This window comes from Anoplophora glabripennis, unplaced genomic scaffold (assembly GCF_000390285.2).
Source record: "Anoplophora glabripennis isolate ALB-LARVAE unplaced genomic scaffold, Agla_2.0 scaffold1656, whole genome shotgun sequence".
Taxonomy (NCBI): Eukaryota; Metazoa; Arthropoda; class Insecta; order Coleoptera; family Cerambycidae; genus Anoplophora; species Anoplophora glabripennis.
Window position 1 is genome coordinate 26,938 of NW_019417734.1, and position 18,343 is coordinate 45,280.

The 18,343-nt window shown below is 29.8% G+C and overlaps 1 protein-coding gene across 1 annotated transcript; it reads right to left on the reverse strand.

Annotated features, from left to right (window-relative positions):
* Window positions 1-581: 581 nt before the first annotated feature.
* On the reverse strand, window positions 582-18,226 carry LOC108915944 (SUN domain-containing ossification factor). Its single transcript, XM_018722107.1, has 4 exons — window positions 18,085-18,226; window positions 17,788-18,024; window positions 5,426-7,328; window positions 582-1,977 (listed from the first exon to the last, which is right to left on the reverse strand). Exons 1-4 carry the CDS (start codon window positions 18,135-18,137, stop codon window positions 1,075-1,077), a joined length of 3,096 nt encoding a protein of 1,031 aa, XP_018577623.1. The 5' UTR covers window positions 18,138-18,226; the 3' UTR covers window positions 582-1,074.
* Window positions 18,227-18,343: the final 117 nt, after the last annotated feature.

Here is an 18,343-nt window from a genome sequence, read left to right on the forward strand (position 1 = left end):
CCAGCCCTGTATATATGAGCGTCATCAATATGATTATAGCCATACTGTCCATGCACAACCATGTTTTGGTTTTAATGGACCTATTTATTTTTGTAATTTTTTTCGCTTATTTAAACGCTCTACCTACAATGTATTCTAAATTATAATTGTATTAGTACTATGTAGTTAACATAAACTATTATTATTATAAAACGTATAAAAAGAAATTACAACATTCAGTAAATGTTCCAGTAAAATAAATAATTTTTGTATTACTTCATATTCTCGTGAACAAATTTTTATAATAATAATAATAATAATTTATTTTCCTCAGTAATGATCTAACAAACATGTATAGGAATAGCCAAATTTATAAACACAAACATAAATATAAATTACATCGAAGGATAGAATTCTAATGAGGAATATAAACATTTATTTACTAAATATTGTCTTAAGCAAGTCGAACTCAGAACTGACACTTAACAATGCCTCAACCGAGAACACTTCATTTCTCGTTTAGGATGGATGAGTTTTATTACACATTTATTTTCCTTTTATATATTTTTATTAATGTACAACATAAACTTGCATAATTATTACAATAATGGTTCCACTCCTTATCAAAACAATAATGAGACATCAGGACTGTATAAACGACGGGACCCGATTATGTCATGTCACTTCTAACTGTGAAAATTATAATGTTTGTACTGAACAAATAAATAAGTGAATAGTAGTAGTTTTTAGTGCTCAAAGTGCTTTCCAATTATTTAACCGTTTTTATTAAATTATTCAACATTATCATAATTTGACCATTTTGCATTTTTTATAATAGACATCCCCAGGGTATGCCCCTAAAACGGGTCTGATATGATATAAAGGTAGGTATTTCAAAAGTTCAAATCAGTCTACATTTTTTATTCCATATAAATAAATAACAGTGAAAAAAAAATATAATCATTTTCTAAGATTACATAAAATTCTTAACTTTCATAAATCTTGCAGTCTTAAAATACTTAATATATCACATACCAACAATTTGTCAAATATATAATACATTAAATGTAATATAAATGACGTATTGGCACAATTTTAGAAAACTTTTTTTAAAAGCTTCTTAAAACTTCTTTTCTCTTTTTTTGCTGGTTCTCCTGCACTATCATTTATTTTATTATGTAAATCATTTCTCCCTGTAAAAGAAATTTCATCTTGTGACACATTATGATTTCCATGATTTTGACTAGAAATTCTGTTCATTCTCGAGCTAAGTGCAGTAGGCGTCTCATTTATTGAATTTAATCTCATCAGTTCATTTTCAAGTGGATAGGCCTCTAAAGTAGTATGGTCACTTTCTTCTAAAGCGAAGGGTATGTCCTCAATAATTTGGTGATTTCTGTCTATCCAATCTACTGTAGATTCTTCATCAGACTTTATACTGCCACTTGTATAACTATTATCTTTTATATTACTGATTGAATTGGATCTCGTTAGGTTTCTTTTTTTCCTTTTCCTTTGCCGCTGATTGTTGGCTTTATGTTTATCTTCTTCGCCACTTAGTGCTGAGCAGCGCACAATTTTTAAAGCTTGATCACTGGGTCTCCTCTTCTTTTTCATAGGAACACTATGTGTTACAACATCAATAGATTTACGACGCAAAATTTCAACAGTTTCTTTATTTTCTCTTGTGGAATCAATATATGATGTAGATTTTCGACAAAAAAAATAAATTCCTAGTAAGACTAGTGTACTCGTCATTAAACAATATATTGACAAGATCCAATTATGCTTTTCAGCTACTAAGGATTCCATCATGATTGTCAAATTATCTAATCGATCTTCTAATTGCTTATTTCTTAAATCCTTTCTTTGGGCTTCTTCGCGAAGAGTAACTATGGTTTTTTCCAACAAATGTTGCATTTCCTCAACTTGTTTTTTATACCTTCTACTTAACTCTTCTAAATACTGACTAGATAAAGACATGTTTCTTTCTAATACCTGAAACAGAAGAACATGGCATCTATTAAAGTAAACTTTGATTTAAGCAGATTTAAGTGCATGTATTTTTTTTTAATAAAAAGCAAAAAAAAATGTATTTAAATTTTGAAGTTACCCTTTATTAAAATGTCATCCTGCGATTAGGATTAATGCTTTGACAAACTAAGATATCTATTAGTAGTATGGTTTACATTATTTTTATTACTCATGACGGATAAGTCCTATCTTTTCGCATGTTTTTTAGGTCGGGAACTAGCTGTTTGCCCACTCTATTTATTTGCGTGCGGTAATCTTACTCGTTGCATGCGAATTGCCAATAAAACACGCAAAATTTAAATACCTACATTCCAAAATATTTTTAAAAAGTGACATTTAAATGACAGTTATTTATGTCAACTTAAACTGAATAAAAATATGTGGACGCCACCGGGGCTTCGTCCCTGGACTCTAAGATTTCATTGCATTCGTGCGGTTGCCTATTGCCCACTTGAGCGGATGAACGCTCACTTCGTTTGTACGCTCAACTCCGCTCTCGTGGGCAATAGACAACTTACTGCACAATATAATATTTAATGTTTTATCATTAATCATTAATTTTATAAATCACACTATCAGATAAGTCAATGTAAGGTTGACACTTGCCCACCATTTTTGACCCCTGACCGCGAACCAATAAAACCATGGGCCATATCAATAATTAGCATTTAGTATGTACTGGACAAAGAAAATCTATACAAGGTGTAACACAATGACATGTCAGAAACGGAGGAGCATATTCCTTGTTCGGATTTTAGAATATTTTTTATACAACTTTTGATGTCTTCTAAAAAAAAAATAAAAATATTATAACATTTTTGTACACAACATATAAATACCTACTTAATATTAAATTCAACATGAAAAATCTCAACCATAATACGAGTAGTACCATAATATTAGATATGTTAACTACATTTTCCTTAAAAATTATGGCTCACCACTGGAAAAAATGTTTGTTACTTTGACATCGAAAAATGTATTGAAATACATTGATGTCATTTTAGCACCCTTTTTGTCAAAAACAAGAGCTTCAAAAGCAAATGTTTTTATATAGAGCTTCAAAAGTAGCTGGCAATGATCGCCAGTGATCACTGTCAGAATTTGATGACACTGTTAAAATAATCAAGGATCAATATTTGGTGTCGAAAAAGTCTTCCAATGACTTCCTCTGCTTTAAAGACCAAGCATTAATGAGTACAACCACCTCTTTTAAGGTTTTCTTACATATTTAAACAGTAGTAATGAGTGTACTGAGTGTACTGCTAGACAGAATTGTCACACCATTTTAATAAATCAGAAAAAGTCATTTAACAAAAATATCTTTTAAATTCAGTGAACTTGAAAACTAAATATAGAGTTATTTGACATTTTATTTGCCATACTTATCCCCACTCCCATTGTTTATTACAACAAAATTACAATTCTGATGTAATTTCTTAAATACATTTATTCCATTACCATTCATTGCGACAGTTTCAATGCCTGAAATTTTTAATAATATATCGATGCTTGGTGATGTGCCCATTCAATGTATATTGCTATGAGCTGCTATTTGAGTCAAAATGGACATCCGGAAAATTGGTACTTACAGATGATCCCGAAATAGTAGATATTACATATTATTAAAATTTAAGTAGAATTTTTTGTCTTACAAATATTTAAAATAACCCTATTTAATTTACACCGTGTGGCAAAGCATGTAATTTGGCTCTGACAAACTCTATTGTATTTCTCAAGAATCGAAGAATTGCCAAGTCACAAATAAAAGAAAAATCATCGGTCTCAGCACCGATCACTGGCTCACGCCTTGACTGACACTGCTCACAGATGTGGCCTCCTTCATTTTATCATACTTAGGTCTGTTAGATAAAAACTGAATTATCCAGTCTAAGAATATCCTAAAACCAATGTTAAATAATTTACTTTTGATGATAAAATATTTAAACAATTAAAAGCAAATTTAAGTCAAAATATTCCAGTCGAATAAGATCAAAAAACCTGAAAACTTGAAAAAATTATTAGTATACATTAGGTATATTGTACTTTATGACGGAAAAGGGTATGTAGAATGATAATATCAAAAAAGTAACTCAAAAGTAATGACACTAAGCTGGCAAATCGCAAATAAGTGACAAATGAATGTTGCTGCCCACGAAAATCTAATTTAATTGACTACAACATAAAATGACTAATTTTCCGATAGGTTGTTTAGATTTTCGTGAGTAGTAAAAAGTGAAAAAACATGTAAATTTGCCACTTATTTGCAATTTGCCAATTTAACGTCACTTCTTTCGAGTTATTTTTTTGATATTATCATTCTATATGTCCTTCCCCATCATAAAGTGCAATAAAATGTTTACTATAACTTTTTCATGTTCAGAAAATGTTTCAGTCATGTTTCAGTCTAATTCGACTGGAGTAAAAAATAGATCCGCTACAGGTCTTCCCTTATCTAAAAAGTTAAAAATTTTCTCAAACCATTGACTGAGTGAATTTAGCTCAATGAAAGCCATATCGGCAGTTAATTGTTATTTTGCATTTCTCAAGAAAAATTGTTACCTTGTTTAAATTAAACATTCAAATACCTTAGAAAGAACGGTGAACTACGATATAGATCTGTAATTGGAAATATCCTCGGGATCATTGTTTTTATAGATGGGAACAGCAGTTGTACACTTTAATGATTTGCAGAATTGTCCACTACTAACCGATAGGTAGGACACAATTGTTGTTCTTAGAATATGGTGTTGGATGGAAGTGCCGATCGCCGTGTAAATCATATGTTTTCTAGTTTATTTCAGTTATAAAAACTCTAGCAGAAATGTTCTGATAAGCCGGCCTATATTGATGAATGCTTACGTAAACTTATTATTTGCCGGGATAATGTCATTCTTATTTGTTTAGAAATATAGTAGTGCCGGTGTTTCTTTTTTACTCCTTCGTAGTATGTAGATATTTTCTTTAGTAGCTTCACTTATAAACAATTCATGCTAATGCTAATTTTGTTTTTTAGTTCACAAATTATTGCAATTACTTCATTACCATTAATCAGATGGAAAAAAGTATTGTTTATTGGAGCTAAAGAGGTATAATAACTAATAATGTGGTTTTGGCAATTGTAGCAAAATATTTACCGAATAGTGGATCAAATAGTGGAAAATGTCCATGTACAATATCTTATTTTTAATCATAAAATGCACTGGGAATATATTACAAGTTAATTGTGTAAGTTTGGATGAGGAAATAGCACTTTTCTTTTTCTCACATTCTTGTGTTACATCCTTTATAGTATACTATCTGTATTCATTACATGTATATGTAAATTATGAAATATTCATACATATCTATACTGTTATTACAAAAGACTTATTAGTAAGATTATTTTTGGTTAGATAAATAAAAAAATTACCTTAATTCTGTTTGAAAGTCTTAAAAAGACTGATTCCTTCTGTGCTTGTGGTGTAGTTGTAGTACTAGTTGTTGAAATAATATTTTGACTATTGTCATTATTAAAATCAGAAATAAGGTGTTCCAAATGGTCATCTAATGCCTCTATTCCTTCAATTTCAGTTGTGGTATCTAAATTATTTTCATTCAAATTTTCAATTGAAACTGATTCGGCTGATTCTAGAGGTAAAGTTTTTTCTGGAGACTGATTTTGCTCAGTTGCATTATTACCATTCGAAATAATATCTGTTTGACTAATTTGTACTTCAGAAGTTAGTGTTTTTGTTGGTTTGATTTGTGATACATATGTGATATTATCCTTGGGAGCACTTTTCAAATTATCTTCAATAGAAGACAAATTTAGGGGTCGAGTCCCATTTAAATCCTCTATTTTTTTTGCAGAATCTTTAATGTCATCTATACGAGTTGTTTCTTGTACCTTTAAATTAATAATTTGTTCCGTAGTAATATTTCCGGTCCAATTTGAGAACTGCTGAGAAATATTTAAAATGGCTCTATTTTCTAATATAGAAATTTCATGGCACATTGCACATAAGTATTTAAATGGGAAGAATGATGCAATATAATTTGTGATTGAATTTATGTATTTAGAATTTATTAGTGCATCAGTTTTGTAACCAAAAGTATGACATATCCATGAGCCGCTTAAGGCTTTATACACCAAAGGTATTTCAACCAGTTTTCTTATATAAGCAAAGTCACAACTAATTATTTCATATACTTGCTGAAAAAATGTGTTACTACAATTTTTGCATAAAATCATATAATTAGGAGTACTGCATGAATTTACTGATAATGATAAATTTAAGATTCCATTTTGTTCCTGAGTAGTACGATTATTCACTTTATTTCCTAGCACCTCAGCAGCTCTTTTAACAATTGACATAACTGCATCTGTAGCAGAACTAAATAAATTCTTTTGGGATTCATCGTGGTCATCATTTAGATTTAAAATATGATCATCGTCGTCGTCGTCGTCATCATCTTCAGTTGGATTGACGTTACCAGGGTCTTCTTTTTGTAGAACCTCAAATACAGAAGTTCCATAGGCTCGAAACAATGAGATTGGACAATAATGTTCTGAACCGTAATGTGACTTAATTTCAACTTTGATGTATTTACCAAAAATGTGGGTATCCAAATCAAAGCTTTGGATATCTCGTTCGTCTTTTGCAGTAAACTTACCCACAATTGACCAATCCCGTGTGGGATATCTATCACTTACTGAAACTAGAAAGTCTTTAGGAGATGAAGAGAATAGTTCATAATTAGCCAAATCAATTTTTTTACTTTGAATAGCTTCACACAACTCCACAACAAACCAAATCCGACTTGTACAAGTGTTTAATTTGTATTCATCACTTGAAGGAGACAGAATGGCACCTGGGCTAACAGCTTCAGGATTGGCAGCTATAACTTTAGCCCCACAATCCAAAGAAGCATAATTTTTCCACCTCAATTTTGCAGTTGCTGCTTTACCATTAACAGTGTGTCCTTTCAATGAAGAATTAATTTGTTCATTTTTTTCCACTTCTTCAATGCGTTTCTGTGCCCATTCAGAAAAAGAAGGAATTTCTTCATTTTGTTCTCCAGATACATTTTTATTCATATTGGGAAGAGCTAAGTCTTCCGGTATCTGTGTTTTATTTTGTGTAATATCATTAGAGAATTGAGTTATATTTGCTTTAACAGCTTCTACATTTTGTCTTTGTCCGGAAATATTTTTTGGCAAATTTTTCTCATTTGTGCTTGTACTAACCAAGGGTGCATCAACTAACTTTTCTAGTTCAATAGTGGAACTCTCTGAAAGTGTTAGAATTACTGGCGAATCATTGTTTAGAACACTGAAACAAAAAACATGTTAACATTAAAATAGCTCGACTAAACCCAAAAGTACAAAATTGTTTATAATATTCTGATATTAAAGAACTGTCTTATAACAATATGCACATTATACAGAGCCTTCATAAATGTTTACAAGCCACGTGACCACCGAGCTTAGGCAACCTAACATTGAACAATTGGTAATGACTCGTTTACAATGAACAATGAAAAGACATTACGTCAATGCTTGAGATAATGCGATCGCTGATTGGTTGATAGTATTTCGTAAAAAAATTGATTCAGTCACAGCCAATGAAACAGAATGTTGGGTTTTTATGTCTTGATCCTTTGTTTTAATAATTTTTAATTTCACCGAAATTTAATTGCCAACATAAAGGAAATAAAAATACTGTTCCAAACAAAATTATTGGTCACGTGACTTGTAATCATTTATGAACGCTCTGGTATTTGTTTTAATATAAATTTTTAATATGGTCTTCAACAACTTATTAACCGCATATATAGGGTGTTTCAGGATTAAGTCGACAAACTTTAAGGAGATATTCCTCATAAAAAAAATAAGAAAAAAATTAAGTATAAATTTTTTTCCAGACTGAATTTTTTCCAAAATGGCTGAAATTGAAATATGATATAGCTCTCACCTTCCTGAGCAATAGTTGTCATGGGCCCAAAGCGATCCTATGTGTAGGTTTAAAGATATAGAGCTTTGAAGCTAACGATTTCATAGTACGGTGCTGAATATAAGTGCAGGATAGGTGTATGTATATCTCCCTGTCTCCGTATATACACGGTGAGTCAGTTTTTTGTAGACAAACTTTAACAGGAGATAGAACACATGTTTTTAAAAAGAAAAGTTCCTATAAACATATGTCATAGAAGGCTTCGTTTCCGAGATACGGGGTGTTAAATATAATTTTTTTTTCTCGATTATTCATTATAACTTATAAACGAATGCTTAGATTTTTTTCATGTTTGCGAGATAATGCCTATTAATTAAGGGGCATAAAACAAGCGATAAAAATGTTAAAAAACTTGCATAGTGGCGGAGTGGAGGGGGTGCTCAAACCCTTTCTTAAACAGAATGGTATCTTATAAGAAGATGTGTCATGCCAAATTTCAGAGTGCATCGTTGTCAGTGTAAAAGTGTTATCAAACCATAATCCACACCAAATTTTATAAATTTAATATGTACATAAATATTTAGCAGGGCAATAGCTTTTACATCAGTAGAAGTATTTTTAAATTATACTAAATTCGGTAAAAATAAATATATAACGGAGTTACAATATTGTTTGATGTTCTTAAGATATTAAATTTAGTTAAATTTTGCTCTCTATCGATTTGAATTTGATTTCCCTATACCTATCTCGATCTTTTTTAATATCTGTGATACTTCTAGTTTTTATCTGTAACCCAACTTATTGCAAAGATGGCTGTGATAGTTACAACAGAAGACACTTGTGCGGTAAGTCATTAACATATTCTTGAAAAAAAAAAAAAAAAACATCTGCTATATTTAGAAATTCCTTTGTCTGATGCAAATATGGAATTTGTGGGCTTTATAGAACCTAAACTATAAGATAAAATCATTCATTCCACTGTTGCAATATTAAGATAAGTTATAACATCACTTATCCCATTCTTACAACATCTACTTGTTTTTTTTGTACTTGGTATTTGCACTGGCCTTTTATTTATCTTAAATATTACTGTATTTACTTATTTTTTAAAATAATATTTATACTGGGTGTAACTTTAAGTGGAGGTCAATTTTTTAAGGTTAATCGTATGTGTTTCTCTGAATACAAATCTGAAATTCTTTTTTTTTTTAATCAAAACAATTGTCTAGTTATAATTAGTAATTTTAACTGCACTTCTTGTATGCGCCGTCACTGTGCAGTGTATACCAGGCCACCCGTGATTAGCCTGGTAAGTTATATCAGTGCACTATCAGGATTGCCAGTTGTTACCATTTTAAATCAACTTTTAGAGAGCAACAATGGAAAGTAAAACAGATTGCTTTTGTATGACTTACGACATGTTATTTTAAAGTCATTACATTTTTTTGATATCAGTGCTGACAAAGCTCCAAACATTAAAAAGAATTTTCTGTTTTCAAAAAAATAAACTTTTTTAAATGGTTTATTGAATAGTAACTAAAGTATGATTGCATAATGTAGTTATTTTTATGGATTTAAATAGGAACAATATGGCAATTACTGTGCACCTAGGTTATTTACTTAATAACTCTCTTCTCATAGCAATCACAGATAACCTGATGAAATTATTATTATTCATGAAAGAAGTGAATACATGAATATGTGAATACAATTTTAATAATATAAAATAAATAGCATTGTTTGCTATTATGATAAAATTAAAATTTATGGGCAAAAAAATTATGTTTTACTTGACAGAAAAGTAGATTTAATGCTTTAACTACTTTAATAGAGAGGCGCAGCCGAGGCATACATACGAGGCAAATATTAGCCGCGGCATTAAATCTTGTACTTTACTGCCTAATAATAATAATAATTTATTAAATAGGATATCCTAATATACAAATCAATTTGTAACACAATAAGAGAATAGACAAACTAAGGATCAATTAACACATATTATTTACTTTTATGTATTTAACAAGCTCTCTTTTAAATGCAACAAGTGACTGGCATCTTTTTAACTTTACTGGTAATCTATTGAAATTAACAACCCCTTCATTAAATAGACAATTCATTGTATGACAATAATTTGTTCTCCAAACATGGAAGTTATTGGCACCTCTAGTAAAGTAGTCATGAATTTCATGATTCCTTATAATATACTGGTTAAAATAATCAGGTAACAAATTATTTATAAGCTTATATATAAAAACCATTGTACAGTAGTATAATCGATTTTTTACAGAAAACCACTGAAGAGCAGATAGCATAAAATCAATGGGAGTATATTTATTACATCTTAATATAATTCTCATGGCTCGGCTCTGTAACTTCTGCAACTGTGATATCTTATTCAATTTAAACATACTAAGTACTGATGGACAGTACTCAAAATGTGGTCTAATTATAGTATTGTATACTGTAACTCTAGATTGCATAGTTAAATGACTACAAATTCTTGAAAAGAAAAATAGTTTCTTAGATATTTTATTATAAACATATTTAAAATGAGTATTAAAACACAGTGTATTGTCAAGCAAGAAACCAAGATATTTAATTTCAGTGACAAATTCAATATTTTCATTATCGATAGTTAAATGACAACCATTAATGTCAATATTATTATACCTATATTTGGTTGTGATTATCATAGCTTTTGTTTTATTAACATTTAATTTTAATTTGTTAACTTGCAGGTATTTATTAACACACTTCAAGGTTTCGTTCATAGTATTTATACACTGAGTTAAACTATGACCACTACATGCTAAAAGAGTATCATCTGCAAATAAATTAATAAATTCAGAATTAACAAATAGTGTAATATCGTTTATGTAGATAAGAAATAATAAAGGCCCAAGCACACTGCCTTGAGGAACACCAAGATCATTAATACATGTGTCAGATACTGATCCACCAATTCTTACTCGCTGTGCTCTGTCAGTCAAATATTCTGTTAACCAAACAAGAACAGTACCATCAACTCCATAACCTTGCAACTTTTTAAGTAGGATATTCCTGTCAATGGTCTCAAATGCTCTCTTTAAATCGAGAAATACAGCTACCGTAAATTTGTTATTATCAATGTTGTATTTAAATTTCGTTAATGAAAGTTGCAAAGCCGTTTCACATGAATATTTTTTACGAAAACCTGATTGGTTACTAAATAAAATATGATTCATTTCAAAGTACTCTAATAGCTGATTGTAAACTGCTAATTCCAAAACTTTTTCAAGAGATGGTAAAGTATTTATTGGTCTAAACTCACATGCTTTTGTTGTGTTAGGAACTTTTGGTATTGGAATAACAGTACTTGTTTTTAATTTGTTAGGAAATTTCCCATATTCTAGGGATACGTTAATAAAATTTAAAATTACATGACCTACAGAATTCACAATATGTTTTAATAATCTAGAATTTATAATATCATTAACACTACACTTATTTTCTAAACCTTTAACAAGAATATTTAATTCAGACATAGTAAGCAATTTAAATTTACAAATACCAGGATACAAATTGTAGTTTATGTTCTGCCATGTAGTACCTCTATTCCCAATACTCAAAGCTATATCTTCAATACTATTTATAAAATATACATTAAAGTTTTTAGCTAAACTAACTTCATTATTACATGTAATAGTATGGTCTCCAAACTCAAATTGTACATAATCGATTTTAACCTTTTCATTACTATTGACTAATTCTTTAATAGTCTTCCACATAAGTTTAGGATTACTGATATGTCTGTCAATTTTTTCAAAATAGTACCTCTTTTTCTTTACTTTTAACAAATTAACCACATTATTTCTTAACCTCTTATAATTATTCCAGAGAAAGTTTTTATTTGCCTCATTAGATTTTTTAAAATCTTTATATGCAGAATCACGCTTCTTTGTTTCATTTATAAGTTCATTATCAAACCATGGTAAATTATTCTTACATTTATAATATTGTATTGGTGACACCCTGTCAACAATTTCTGTACATTTATAAAGAATCTCATCATACAAATGATTTATGTCAACACAGTTTAAAGACCACCTACACAATTCTAATTGGGTTTGAATATTAGTTAAATGAACTTCATCAAAATTTCTGAAAGATTTATATACAGTTTCATTAAGTTTTTCATTCACAGTGTGGTTGATATCTACAGATATTATAAAATGGTCAGTAATTTTAGGGTAATAATGAACTGTTGCTTTGACGTGACTTTGTTTAGTGAGTACATAATCAATCAAAGAAGAACTAATATTAGTAACACGTGTAGATTCAGTGACTAATTGGGATATACCATATGTACTAAAAAGGTTACTAATCTTACTGCTATAAAAACTATTATCTAATAAGTCTAAATTAAAATCACCAATCAGTAAACTATTAGCCCCACTGTAAAACATACTGTCAAATACATTTTCCAAATCCTCAATGAATGTAGCATGCGAAGCAGAAGGAGAATGATACAAACATCCAATCAACCACTTTGAAAAGGGGAATACAACTCTTATAATTTTACACCAATAGTTACCATCAAGCACAATTGTCTTGAAAACTGTAGTTTGTAAATTGTTTTTCACATAGATCACAACTCCACCGGTATGCCTGCTCGAAGAATCACATCGTATAACTTTATAATTTGCAATATTTAGTTCAACATTTAATACATCACTTGTTGTTCGACTTTCACTAAGTAATATTATCTTCGGATTACTGGATGCAATGCTGCTAATTACTTGATCACGGTTATTTACTAGACTTTGGATGTTAACGTATATAATGTCAGAATTATAATGGATGTTACAATTATTATTCAGTTTTTTGAATGGGTTGCATCCTTTTTAGTGACAATTGTTGGTTTATTATTTACGTATTTTATTGTTTTAGAATTATCGCCATTAGAAATCATTTCTTCTAGTTTTTTCTTGATATGCATGTAATACTCTCTCTGCGCCTTCGTCTGATCACCATATATTTTAATCCCAGGAACTTTAATATTCTTCTTAGCCTTTAGAACACCTATTGCATCTTCAGCAGAGCTAAAAATAACTTTAAGTGGACGATTTTTATGTGAGTCGTACTTTCCCAAACGAAATACTTTTATATTATTCTTGTTCACATCAACATCCCTAAGAATATCGTTTACCACTTTAGTATTTTCATTATTTCTTTCCATACGAGTTCTTTGTTGTGATTCCTTAACATTATATATAATTATATTAGACCTACGATTTTGTCTGTCCAACATTTCTACAATAATATCTTCCTGACAGTTAATATCAGTTTCCATCGCTGTATTATTTAATTTTAGAGTATTTAGTTGAGTTTGAAAATCACTAATTTTCTGTATAAGGACAGGAACTTGAGATAAACCCTTTTCACAGTCTTCACAAAGAAACAATAATTTTCGTTTTTTTAATAACATACATTTTATTTCAGATGCCGTCAGATCAGAGCACACATTGCATATTATTCTTTTGCAACTATCACATGGAAACATATTTTCTGCTTTGTCATCATTACATTTTGAGCATATCTTCATTTTTAATAACCAGAATAAAAATTCACAAAGCCGGACCTGGATAAACTTCACAAAAAAGTTGTTGTTCTGTTATCGCTATCTCTTAACTTTTTCCACTTATAAACAGACAAAAAAAGAACAGCAGTGTATGATTTAAATGCAATTTTCTCACTAGAACCAGTTAATCTCCAAGTAACTACACTATGCTTGAACAGACCGTTAAACAATGTATCCAATGATATAAGTTTTGTTGAATTTCTAGTTAAAACAAATAACTATTACGTCCTAGATGTAAAACACTTTTACGTTCTGTAGACAAAAAACTTGTTTTGATACTTAATAAATATCATGCATAAGTCAACTGTTAATGACTGTTTTCAAAAAATGTAATTTTTGAAACATGCATCATGCAGCAAGAGAATTAGGGGATGCCGTGCATTGCATATACGGGAGGATGCTACAAAAGGTGGCTGGCTTAGTATTTTGATTGGCATCTCCGCTTAAACAGAAAGCCAATTAAAACGTACTTCTAATTCAAATTCAAAAGACTAAATAAGTGCTTCTTCATCATAACTAAAACCCATTAAAAATTAAGTTAAAGGATGAGATACATTTTATATCTATTTAATTCCACTGAATTTTTAATACATAAATCTATATTGTTAAAGATTATTTTATTCAACATTTAAGAGTTTCTGTGGCATATTGCGATGAGGCCTATTGCAAACTGATATTGGATTTGTACTGTTTTGGACAACAGAAACGGAAAATTATTTTATAACATCTTTTTTTTGCAATTTATTATATGGCTATTGGTGATAATAAAAAAATTGTTCGTATGTTTTCTTATTTTTGTTGCTTGTTGTATTTAGGGTAGAAATTGATTTAAATTTCAAGATAAAATTAATACTGATAACAATAAAAATTAGTTTAACGAAGTTTTCCTCATTATAAATTAGACCTTTTTCCATAGCATGCTACAATAACAGTCGGAGTCACAGCATTCGTAACAAAAAAAAAACATAAAAAGTTTTGGAACTAGAACAATTTATATCTGCTCCTATTAGGGTTACCAGATCTATTTCATGACAGACCCGGAGACATGACCCGTTTGTATAATCAATGTCTAAAAAAAAACGATTTTTCCGCAACAAAGAAAACCCGAAAAAATGACATGTTAACCTGGAGCCCGAAGATGTACCATCAAAACCCGAAGACTCCGGGTCAAACCCGAAGACTCCGGGTCAAACCCAGAGATCTGGAAACCCTAGCTCTTATAGTTACTATTAAGTGTAATTGATTTCACTGAATTTAATTGCGATGGCTTTATATACAGTAGAAAGTGCTACTACCTAATAATAATTNTACTATTTATAAAATATACATTAAAGTTTTTAGCTAAACTAACTTCATTATTACATGTAATAGTATGGTCTCCAAACTCAAATTGTACATAATCGATTTTAACCTTTTCATTACTATTGACTAATTCTTTAATAGTCTTCCACATAAGTTTAGGATTACTGATATATCTGTCAATTTTTTAAAAATAGTACCTCTTTTTCTTTACTTTTAACAAATTAACCACATTATTTCTTAACCTCTTATAATTATTCCAGAGAAAGTTTTTATTTGCCTCATCAGATTTTTTAAAATCTTTATATGCAGAATCACGCTTCTTTGTTTCATTTATAAGTTTATTATCAAACCATGGTATATTATTCTTACATTTATAATATTGTAATCTCATCATACAAATGATTTATGTCGACACAGTTTAAAGACCACCTACCTACACAATTCTAATTGGGTTTGAATATTAGTTAAATGAACTTCATCAAAATTTCTGAAAGATTTATATACAGTTTCATTAAGTTTTTCATTCACAGTGTGGTTGATATCTACAAATATTATAAAATGGTCAGTAATTTTAGGGTAATAATGAACTGTTGCTTTACGTGACTTTGTTTAGTGAGTACATAATCAATCAAAGAAGAACTAATATTAGTAACATGTGTAGATTCAGTGACTAATTGGGATATACCATATGTACTAAAAAGGTTACCAATCTTACTGCTATAAAAACTATTATCTAATAAGTCTAAATTAAAATCACCAATCAGTAAACTATTAGTCCCACTGTAAAACATACTGTCAAATACATTTTCCAAATCCTCAATGAATGTAGCATGCGAAGCAGAAGGAGAATGATACAAACATCCAATCAACCACTTTGAAAAGGGGAATACAACTCTTATAATTTTACACCAATAGTTACCATCAAGCACAATTGTCTTGAAAACTGTAGTTTGTAAATTGTTTTTCACATAGATCACAACTCCACCGGTATGCCTGCTCGAAGAATCACATCGTATAACTTTATAATTTGCAATATTTAGTTCAACATTTAATACATCACTTGTTGTTCGACTTTCACTAAGTAATATTATCTTCGGATTACTGGATGCAATGCTGCTAATTACTTGATCACGGTTATTTACTAGACTTTGGATGTTAACGTACATAATGTCAGAATTATAATGAATGTTACAATTATTATTCAGTTTTTTGAATGGGTTGCATCCTTTTTAGTGACAATTGTTGGTTTATTATTTAAGTATTTTATTGTTTTAGAATTATCGCCATTAGAAATCATTTCTTCTAGTTTTTTCTTGATATGCATGTAATACTCTCTCTGCGCCTTCGTCTGATCACCATATATATTTTAATCCCAGGAACTTTAATATTCTTCTTAGCCTTTGGAACACCTATTGCATCATCAGCAGAGCTAAAAATAACTTTAAGTGGACGATTTTTATGTGAGTCGTACTTTCCCAAACGAAATACTTTTATATTATTCTTGTTCACATCAACATCCCTAAGAATATCGTTTACCACTTTAGTATTTTCATTATTTCTTTCCATACGAGTTCTTTGTTGTGATTCCTTAACATTATATATAATTATATTAGACCTACGATTTTGTCTGTCCAACATTTCTACAATAATATCTTCCTGACAGTTAATATCAGTTTCCATCGCTGTATTATTTAATTTTAGAGTATTTAGTTGAGTTTGAAAATCACTAATTTTCTGTATAAGGACAGGAACTTGAGATAAACCCTTTTCACAGTCTTCACAAAGAAACAATAATTTTCGTTTTTTTAATAACATACATTTTATTTCAGATGCCGTCAGATCAGAGCACACATTGCATATTATTCTTTTGCAACTATCACATGGAAACATATTTTCTGCTTTGTCATCATTACATTTTGAGCATATCTTCATTTTTAATAACCAGAATAAAAATTCACAAAGCCGGACCTGGATAAACTTCACAAAAAAGTTGTTGTTCTGTTATCGCTATCTCTTAACTTTTTCCACTTATAAACAGACAAAAAAAGAACAGCAGTGTATGATTTAAATGCAATTTTCTCACTAGAACCAGTTAATCTCCAAGTAACTACACTATGCTTGAACAGGCCGTTAAACAATGTATCCAATGATATAAGTTTTGTTGTATTTAAATCTTTATTACCATCAAAAAAGAAAAGAAATTTTGACAAGATACCAGAGCTGAACTATACACTCTCACTNATGTATTTAATTCGCAGATAAAAACCGTTCATACGAGTAGCATCATTTTATGGGCAAAATAATCAAACATTCTATTTTACTCCACAAAATTTATATATCCTTAAAGTTTTGTATTTCATATTTATTCTGTTTATTGCCGAAATAATAGTAAATCTGAAAATATCATCTTATGTTGTCACACAGCTGTTCTGTTTGGAAATACGCATGCGTTCAGTCCCTTTAACTTGGATGTATCTCCATTCGTGTTGCATAAAGTAGCCCTTTCTCTCTCAGTGTCGCATATGGGTTAGATATGTGCCTACGATAAAATCGTGCTACATTGATTTAAAAAGCAACTCTATTTCTGATTAGGAAATTATTATTTTTCTATAGTGACACAATAAAAAAAAATACTTTCAAATTCGTAATAACACTTAATACCACGTAGTGGATATAACAAATCACCCGTGATGTCTGAAAGTGCCCTAAGTCACATGACCCGAGACTAGTTTCATCCCACTTTATATGTTGTCCCATGTCCTCTCTCTCTACATCCCATCCATAGTATACTTATACTATATTAGATCTATGTGATCAACGTACCCGATTAATTTTTGTAGTTGTTAGTGAAAGGAAATTATTGAAATAATATATACTTGTTGTAATTATAACAATCAATTAATTATGAACACTCACCTATTTGAATCTTCAGAATTTCCTATAGGGCTGCCTGCAACTGGTTGTTTATGTGTTTCTAAGTCATATTTAACCATATCATCATTTATATCAATACTTGGTTCCAGAATATTATTATTATTATTACCATTATTAAAGTCTTTTAAAACTTCTATTTTACCAGAAATATTTGTGTCAGTTTTACTAGAAGTTACAATATTCTGATCAACCCCTGTACTATTGGTTAATACAAAATCACTAAAAACAAATGTTTAATAAATTAACAAAAATTATCCACAAATTATTTGTATTACTTACGGGCTACAAAGAAAAGTAACTAAAATGGTTTGCACAACAGCTACTCTCCTCATTTTTCTATAATTGAAAATCGTAAAGTTTTTAAAATTAGTTTCATAATTTTAATACTTTACACAGATTAACCTTGGATATATTTACTGACATCGACTGACATCAGTGAAATTATTGAAATTAACTGTCAAACTGTCAACTTATTGCAGCTGTTTTTCTGTTATCTTCGTAGATCATATTACTCTTGTTTTAAGGTGCATTCAGAATC

Coding starts and splice junctions, on each gene's coding strand:
- LOC108915944 (XM_018722107.1), bottom strand. CDS start 18,137: ATGAGGAGAGTAGCTGTTGTGCAAACCATTTTAGTTACTTTTCTTTGT. Junction 18,025..18,084: donor GTTACTTTTCTTTGTAGCCC/GTAAGTAATACA, acceptor ATTTGTTTTTAG/TGATTTTGTATTAACCAATA. Junction 7,329..17,787: donor AATTCTGAAGATTCAAATAG/GTGAGTGTTCAT, acceptor TTTTTGTTTCAG/TGTTCTAAACAATGATTCGC.